The sequence below is a fragment of the Poecilia formosa genome, unplaced genomic scaffold (genome assembly GCF_000485575.1).
Source record: "Poecilia formosa unplaced genomic scaffold, Poecilia_formosa-5.1.2 Scaffold68, whole genome shotgun sequence".
Taxonomy (NCBI): domain Eukaryota; kingdom Metazoa; phylum Chordata; class Actinopteri; order Cyprinodontiformes; family Poeciliidae; genus Poecilia; species Poecilia formosa.
Genome location: NW_006800007.1, coordinates 131,951 through 141,180, shown reverse-complemented (window position 1 = coordinate 141,180; position 9,230 = coordinate 131,951). Strand labels below are relative to the sequence as shown.

Sequence of the window (9,230 nt, the reverse complement as noted above, 5' to 3'; positions counted from 1 at the left end):
ACTGAATAATTCACAAGAGAAAATGGAGGGTAAACTGAAATCTTTATGTCCTTATTTAATCCTATAAAAATATTAAACTAAACTCTTATGGTTACACCACAGGGATTGATAGTTATCCAGGAAGCTCCATTCCAAATTTTAAGCAAATGCAAGACACAATTGGTGACAGATTCATTTATTTAACTATAAAGAACAAGAAAACCAATTGCAAAATTACACTTTTATTTATTTATTAAAATATCACAACCATATAAATGTTCTTGTAAAGGGTAACATTGTGATTCTACATCAAACTTTGTGACTTCCTGTCTATACTGAGTAATAAATAAACCTGAGCCTTAAAGCAATAAAAATAATTTGGTTCAAGGATTTACTCACATTAAAAACTACAAAACTATACACAAGAGAAGGTTGTAATATGGATTTTTGCATAGATACTTTGTTTAAAGAAATAAAGTTAGACACTGATGGTCTTAGAAGCATACAAAAAAAAATCACATCTCAGTTACCTAATGGATTTGTTTTTGAGCAAAAGCTTAACAGTTTCTTTAGTATAATTCAGCAGGAAAATACCTATAATTGATTATCATAACAAAACAAGTAAAACTGGTGAGTCCACATTTATTTACAGCTCCCACACCCATAATTGAGTGCCAATGGAATGTGAACAGTCATACCTAAACAATGGGTGTACAGTCTTTACAGACAGGATTATGAGTGCTATATATACAATCTTACTTTGTAATTTAAGGCATGTCTGGTAACAGAGACAGCAAAAGCTTTAGGCACTTCAGACATGAATAGTACATATTTAAATGTGCTTTTAAAGCAGCAATAATGTTTCCTTACTTGTTCTGGTGAGAATAAACCTGAGATAATTTTTCTTCCTCCATTTTATACCCAGGTCCTGTGCTACAGCACATAAGAAAACTATTTATACAGCGACTTCCTAAACGTTTCATTTATGATTGCATAACTGCTCTGCTTTTCATTCTGATGACCTACAGTAAACCTTTCAATGTATATTCAACCTTCATCTTGCTGACTGATCAAATATTTGAACTGAAACCATGACGACTTACCACAAAACTCAGAGGAGTACATAGCATTCACTTCACTACAACTAACCTTCAGCTGAATATTTTACATGTTACAGTAAGACCTGTTCAGCAGTGTTTGGAAACCTCAAAAACTTACTTTTGCTGTTGGCTCTACTTTTTCGTCTCTTGGTTTTAGCAAAGCATTAATAAATGCTTGAATGAATTTGATCATATTTAAAACTATGATCGAATTCAACAGCTGTGAGCCATTTTGTGATAGATTTACACCACCAAATGTAACCGTTTGAAAACCAGTTCAGGCTTAAAGCAATATTTGACTTTGTCAGTGCTGCAGAATACCAGGAGAAAGTTCAATGTCCAAATCCCACAGATTCAAACAACTGTATAGTATAGGTAATTAAAGTTTACTCAAGAGCCTACTCCAGTCTAACAAAAATCAAGCCTTCATCTCTAACATGAAATGTAATAATGTATGTTTGACTACCTGACTATATTGTTAAATTATTGCTTAATGCTAGTGACATTAAGCAATAATGTCACTAGCATTAAGTGACATTGCCAATAGTGGAGGCAGCCATATGTTTTACTGCCTCCATGATAAAATTGCGCAAGACGCCTTAAATTAAATTCCTTTTCACCATTAGTATAAAACATTTACCTTTAATTTACGTGTATTTATTCAATGGGGATAAAAATCCTGTAAAAAAAACAAACAAAAAAAACAGAGCACTGATAAACACCTAACTTCCTACATTTATTCTTAGATGGCTGCATTACTGAGGTCTATTGAGATAATGAGGCCAAGCATACAGTATTTCTGTCTGATCAGGAATGCTTTGAAGCATTTGCCATAATAGTCAAATACAAAAGTGCACTGATGTGATGAATAAAACAGGAGTTCTCAGACATGAATTATGGCTTCATAATGTGGAAAAGGTATGTGATGAAACGATCGTCTAAAAATAAAATAAGGATTGCTACAAAAACAATGAAGAATTTGTAATACAGATTGGCTTCTGAAATAAGTTAAACTTTGTTCCTCAATGGACAAAAGTAAACACTTCCTGTTGGTATTGTCACTTTTCTATTTATGAAGGCAAAAAGTAGTTTGACTGGAAGGACAACTAATAAGGAAGGGTTCTTGTACAAAGCATGTTTTCTTTAAAAAAGAGGAAGGCAGTGAAGATGCGATTTTATTAACTTATGATTATCTTCCTCTGGGGTTTTTTATTCTCTTTGCAAGCAACTGTCAAATTTAGAAACACTAAAAAACCCCAATCTATTCCATGTGAAAAAAACATCACTACTAGATTTAAAATAAGTAGAATAAAAATAAGGTAGAATAGATTTTCATGACAGACGTAGCAAAATAAAAATACATCAATATAAATTTTAGACCTCTCCCAACGGTTGGAGGGAAAATGCACTCAACAATTCATTTCAGTGTGTTTGCTTACGAAATAGAAAAATAAGATTATATTGTAACATCATAACTAAGGTTTCCAGTAACTCTTCTCTAAGTTTGATTTGACCCCTGAAGGTAAAATAAATAATTCTGATCTACACCTGTAACACCAACCTCCATCAGCAGCAGCAGAATTATAAGGCATGTTGGTGACAAAGAGCTTCTGTTTAGCTGTGTGCTGAACCTTTGGATGGATTATTGCATCTTCAGGATTTGTTATCACAATCTCCATTTGGCACATTAAGGTTTTGGACGTAGCTGACAGCATCCGCGATGGTGAAGAATATCATGTTGTTTTTTCCTACCTCACCATCTTTTTTGCTGTCATAGTAACCGCCTCTTTCCAGAGAATCCAGTACTGAAGTATTACACTGGGCCAAGACCACTTCAACCGCAAGTTCTCTGTAATCTTTGCGGACCTCTTTCAGAGCGTTCACTCCTGCCGTGTCCAAAAACAAGATGCCGCTGCAGTCGATTACCAAGCTGCATACGCTTCTGGAAGATTTTTCGTCCAGCATCAATATTACGGATGAAGAAGCCTCACTCTCCCTGTTTTGTTTGTCTTCAGGCATCCCCTTTGCTCCCTCTTCAGTGTCTTTCTGCTTTTTGTTCTTTTCAAATTTCAAACGCTGAGCCTTCTCCTTCACAGGATTAAGATTTGCACATTTGTATAGAGATTTTTTGAACAAGCTCTGGTTGGCATAGTAGATCGGAGCACCGTATCTGAATACAGCCACTCCAAAATGTGTCTGAAGGCCACGGTAGGATGAAACGTTCTCATAGTGCTCCCTGGAGGCAGCGCGGCCCAGCTCCAGGACCTGGGCTTGCTGGGTCCGGCCGAGGACGAAGAAGGCCGACACCAAAACACCAACCAGGAGGCCGAGCTCTGTGTTGACCAGCGCTGATGTTGCCATGGTGATCAGCCAGATCGAGGCATCGATTTTGTTGACGCGCCACATCCGGGGAACGTCCCTGAACTTTCTTAGAGCACCACGTAGGTTCACCACGATGATAACTGCTAAAACACATCTGTATAATGCAGAAGAGAGAAAAACCTCATGTAAAACAGTTTTCATTGGACAGAATAAGGAAGAAAAAAAACACCTCAGAGTCTTTTGGCTCATCTGCTACGCTAGATAAAAATTGCAGTTGCTAGCGGAACTAAGCAGAATATCTCTCCTTAGCAGCTCACCTCAGTGTGCATTAACCAGGGTTGCCAACTTTCAAGGGGGGTTTGGCGTGCAAAGTGAGTCAGTGTGAGAAAGAGGAAAGGCGTGAAACATGTGCCAATTGCAAAAGATCGGGCAACCACATAAAAACACGTGTGGGGTGTCAAACTGCTGTCCAGTTTCAAGCGAGTTCAGTCTTCACTGATTCGTATCCCCATTTCAGGGGCACGCTTTGCCATTTCATCGCTTCGTCCTTTCATTTTATAGCAGTTGTAGAAAAGATAATTGCTTAAAAAGATGTTTGTTTAAAAACTGGAAAAGTATGTGGCTGCATGCCACATATTTCTGATTTTTACTTACAAGAAAATGTGTTGCTTAATCATAAAAGCACGGCGAAGGTTGTAACATGACAAAATATGTGTGCAAACTAATGCAGGGCGACTCCTTATGTGAGAGTTAATTTGTATTCATTGATGGTTTGCTTCTACTTTCCTTTATCTTACTGCCTGTTTATTGTTGTAAATGAATGGCTATGTTAAAACATCTGTATCCGGGGTTTGTACTGAGCAGAGCTCCAGCTGACTGAGAAGCAGGCGAGTCAACATGGGATCGGAACTATAACCAGAGGTTATCCATATTTGTCAAAGTCTACCTTTGAAAACTCTTTTCAAAATGTAAACACAAGCAGATCCTGTTGTAAACCTGCTGCTTCCTGAAACACTGGGGACGTTTTAAAATGACTGCCATGTTAAAGTTTTATACTCTGTGCCTGTAGTGTGTGTATTTTTTTAAAACATGTTTTTAGGGGAATCTAAAAATTTGATTAAAAGCAACCAAAGCATTTTCACTCTATGGAGAGAAAACACACAAAAAAAGAAATTTTACTTTTCCTAAGCTGCATTGTCCCTCAACACACATTTTCCAGACAAATGAATGCTTAATGTTACCTTGATTGCAAGGATCATAATTTTTAGGTGAAATATGATATCCATATGTAAAAACAATAAATCACATTAACTAGAAATGTTTAATGTGTCTAGAAATTCTGACACACTTACTTTTGAAGGGAGTAAAAGAGTGGAGCAATAACCAGGAGAACCAACAGCAGAATAGCAGCCGTGACCAGGCCCGACATCTGCGTTTGACACCCCGTCGACTCCTTGACGAGGGTTTTTGTCAAAGCAGCGCTGGTCGTGAAGCAGCGGAAGAAAGAAGGCAGGATGTTGCAGAAGCCAATGGCATACATTTCCTGGTTGGCATCCACCGTGTAGCCGTGCTTCTTGGCGAACATCTCGGATAAGGAGACGGTGATGGCAAATCCCACGATGGCGATGGAAAAGGCGTCCACAGCCACATTGGGGATGAGGGTCCATGCTGGTAGCTGAGGAGGGGCGAAGCCTGTAGGGATGACTCCAGCCACTCCAGAACCATATTTACTGTTGAAGTGACTGAAGTGAGAGGCAACGGTTGCGATTACAACCACAAACAGCTCAAATGGTATCGGAGCCTGGGAAAGAGAAAAAGGAGTAAAATAAATCTGGTGTAAAATATATGATATATGTATGATCAAATTAAAAAGTTCACATTTAGAGCCAAATGTGTGGCTTTGTTTATATGCATTGAACTGAATCATGCTTACGATAAGTCTTTTTCAAACATGTTTAGTGTTTAGGTGCGTCTTGACTCACTAAACCTGTTTCTCAGCATATGTATGCTAAGCATCAACCAAAATATTGAGGGCATAATAATAGAAATGTCACAGTCAATGAAGCAATGACTTAGGCAGAAATTGCACCAAAGGAACTGAACAACTCACTGAAAACTTTCAGTGAGTTAAACGTTGTAAAAGTCAGGTCAGTACAAAAATGTAGTTCCCAAAACACTGAGCATCGAGATCAGTCTGCATAGTTTAATTCTCAGTGCCAAGATCATATTTACTGTCTATAACAGCTGTCAGTCATCGTAATAGTAGTAGCATACAGCAGATACAGGAAGCATGGGGAACAGAGGGTTGTCCAGACAGGTTCCTGTTGTAACTGCAGACATTTTAAGCTGTAGAAAAACAAGGACTTAACTGTGCAAAGTGAAGCACGTAATGTTGCAGCATATCTGAGATAAACTAACATCACAGGAACACAACCAACTACAGCTCCTAACTGAAAGCTCATAGCACAAACACACCGACATAGACAACCTAGAGTTTCTACAATTTGACCGTCACATCAACACCTCTATCGTTACAGACCAAGTCCGAATGTGTGGAATGCAGAATCAACAACAAGAAGAAACTGAAGACAAGACTTCAAACTTAATGCAAACCAAGTGAATTTGAATAGGAAAGTTGCTAATAAATGAGGGACTGGTAATAAACTGCATATTGAAGAACTTTTTAGACAATATATATATTTTTACATTTCTGTCATATTGAAAGGGGGAAAAATAAACATCTATCATGATTTTATAATATTGTGATGACTTTCTCAGTGTCCCTAAATGCTCCTTACCAGCAACATTAACATTTCTGATTATTTAAAGAAATGGCAACAAAATAATTTTTATTTTACTGTTGTTTATTTATGGATTTGCAGTGCCTTGTATCCTAAAGGCCATGCCTGCTTGCCACTGATAGTGATCCATATGCACCACCGAGTGGCAATCCCAGTGCATAAGATGTAACATTATTTATGCGGTGCCTGATAAGACACAATACTGTCTGATTATCCATTTGGATGACTTTCATGTTTTCCTGAATGCACAATTGTAGGGTTAATATTCTTTGGAATTTTTTTTTTGGCCATTTTTTCAAGTCGTTTATGCTTCCTTATAATACCTTTTGAGATTAGCATGCGCCTGAAACATGCAATATATCAATAAGCACATTAATTATGTAAGAAAATAGCAGAAGAGAGTAGCTTGTGTACCATAACCCAGACAGGATCGCAGCTTTTACTTCACTATGGAGAAAAGAGTATAGATTTCTCTCAGTGATTAAACAGTCTAAGACATGCAAATAGAAATACAAATCTAACTCTTAGTAGTTTTACCTTTAGCTTGGATTTAAAGCGATCATTCAGTTCCTTTGCTGGAATCAGGACTGCCAGGCAAACCAGGCTTGTGATTAGATCACAGATATTGGTTTCTGCCATGTTGGTGAGCAGACTATACCAGGTCTTGAACAGAGTGAACCAGCCCTGCGCCCGGGGGACATTCAGCCCCAGAAGGTACTTGATCTGGGACGTGAGGATGGTCAGGGAGGCCCCTGTTGCAAAGCCACTGAGGAGGGAGTCCGACAGGTAGACGGAGACAAAGCCTACCTGCAAAAGGCCCATCAGAACCTAAGAGAAAGAGATTAAAAAGCAAGCAAGTTAAAAAGTAAAGCAGTAACTGATGTTTGACTTTAATAAAATGTTTGAATATGTAAGCATTTACTAAAAACTATAGGTTAAAATATGCCTAATTTCACATTAACAACTACCTTTATTTTTATGGACAACTGTGAGATATTAAATTTACCTGGTAAATGCCAGCAGTGAAGGTGACTGTTGCTCCCACTGTGATCGCATAGCAGCTTCTATCACACTCTACATTACTGCTGTTCCCCTGGCCAGCCAACAAGGCATCACTGTTGTTACTGCCAAAGCTGCTTTCTGGGAGGTATCCTGCAACAGCCAACTCTCTGTCCACAACCTGACCCACAAGCAGGCAAAGCACTCCAAATATCCCCACTGAGATGTGTCTGGAGGAACCCAGGATGGCATAAATGATAGATGAGAAGAAGGAAGTGTATAAACCATATATAGGATCTTGACTAGCCAGTAAGGAGTAGGCAATGGACTGAGGAACCAGCAGAATTCCAACTATAAGTCCTGACATAATATCACCCAGAATCCAGTCCTTTAGCTTGTAGCGGGGCAGCCACTGCAGAATTGGGACAAAGCTCAGTATTTTGGATTTCACCTTCTCCGGGGAGCATGAGCAGTGCTTCTTCACCCGATGTGACACAACAGTATGCCATTTCTTCTCAGGTTCCTTCTCAGCTCTTTCCAGGATCAGTGGCTGCTGTGGGTCAGCTTCCACAGCTGTGCAACAGTTGCCCCCATCTAGCATGTTGAGCTTTGGTTCCTGCAGTGACAAGTTTCAGTGATCAAACATTAAAACCAATCAGATATTATGACCACCTGCCTAATACTGTTTTAGTCGCCCTTTTGCTGGGAAAGCAAGTCTACAAACTAAAGGTCTGCTGTGGCAACAGGATGTTAGCAGTTTCTTTAAGTAGATTAGACTTTTGTCAAGCACATCTCACAAGACGCTTCTTTAGAGATTTGGGGAGCTGGAAATGCAAGTTAACACCTCAAAGTTGATGTTGTGCTCCTTAAACAATTCCTGAAACATTTTTTTTCTTTGAAGCTAAGTGGATTATCCCTCCTATAAAGCTAAAGCTTTCAGGTTGTAGCATTGACATGATAGAGCGTCATAATAACATCCACATGAATGGAAGGTCCTAGTAGAAGTATACACAAAGTATCACACTGCGTCCGCCACATTTAATTCTTGTCGCCACATTTAATTCTTGTCATAGTATCTATATCTTATCATTGCCATGATAACATCAGAATATACTTTTCTCATAATATCATGTTTAATAAATGTATTTTACAATTCATCTTATCTTAAACCTGATAACAGTCACCGTGCAATAGAAAAGCACGGAAGTCCCTCTAGCATGACTTCACATTTTGTCCATATCTAAAAGCATGTTTCTTTTATGCGTATGAGATATGCTGCGTATGCTTACAGTTCAGGTTACACATAAAGCGACATACCAAGAAAACCTGAAATGGCAAATATACGGACCAAAGTCTGGACAAAGAATGAGGAAAGTGACAGTAGAACATGGTTATCGTTCCTGTGTAGTTATAACTCATAAATGTGACCGAATAAAAGATGACTATTGGTAGTTAAAAATAATATTGTATACTTTCTACGGCAGGCAAGGTAAAAGTTCGTATTTTCAAAATGTTAAAAGCAGAGCAATGGTGTTGGTGCTAAGTCTATAGTATGTTTATATACTGCCACTTGGAAGTTGCCGAAATTTACACCAGCAGTCTCAACAACTTCGTTGAATAGATCGATATAGCATCGCTTGGGTCGCTTTCTTTCTCTTAATCATCTAACAGAGTCCTATGAATAAGCACCATTGTAAACAAATTGTCAACGTGGACATGGAAGGGAACTTTAATCAACTTACGTAAGTTAAGGTGACCGGACGTAATTCAGAGAGGAAAACGTTAAAGTTAAATTTCACTAACCTTCCGCCGAACGAAGCGCTGTTACGAACAAGTTTTTCTCCTTTTACTTTCCAAAAGTCGAGTTTTATTCCGCCTCGGATTCATTTTACGTTTAACTGTAATGTGGTACGTCATGACGTCTTCAGAAAACGTGTTTGCGTCATGTGATCTGCAGCTAGAAACAGATAGTTAAAAATGGACAAAAAAAAAAGTTAGAAATGGACTTAGTTTTGGCTAGGATGTGTCT

The 9,230-nt window shown here is 38.4% G+C and overlaps 1 protein-coding gene across 1 annotated transcript; it reads right to left on the bottom strand.

Annotated features, from left to right (window-relative positions):
* Positions 1–207: 207 nt before the first annotated feature.
* Positions 208–9,126, bottom strand: slc26a2 (solute carrier family 26 member 2). Its single transcript, XM_007555032.2, has 5 exons — positions 9,005–9,126; positions 7,209–7,817; positions 6,740–7,030; positions 4,754–5,202; positions 208–3,555 (listed from the first exon to the last, which is right to left on the bottom strand). The coding sequence occupies exons 2-5, from the start codon at positions 7,800–7,802 to the stop codon at positions 2,733–2,735; spliced, it is 2,157 nt and encodes a 718-aa protein (XP_007555094.1). The 5' UTR covers positions 7,803–7,817; positions 9,005–9,126; the 3' UTR covers positions 208–2,732.
* Positions 9,127–9,230: the final 104 nt, after the last annotated feature.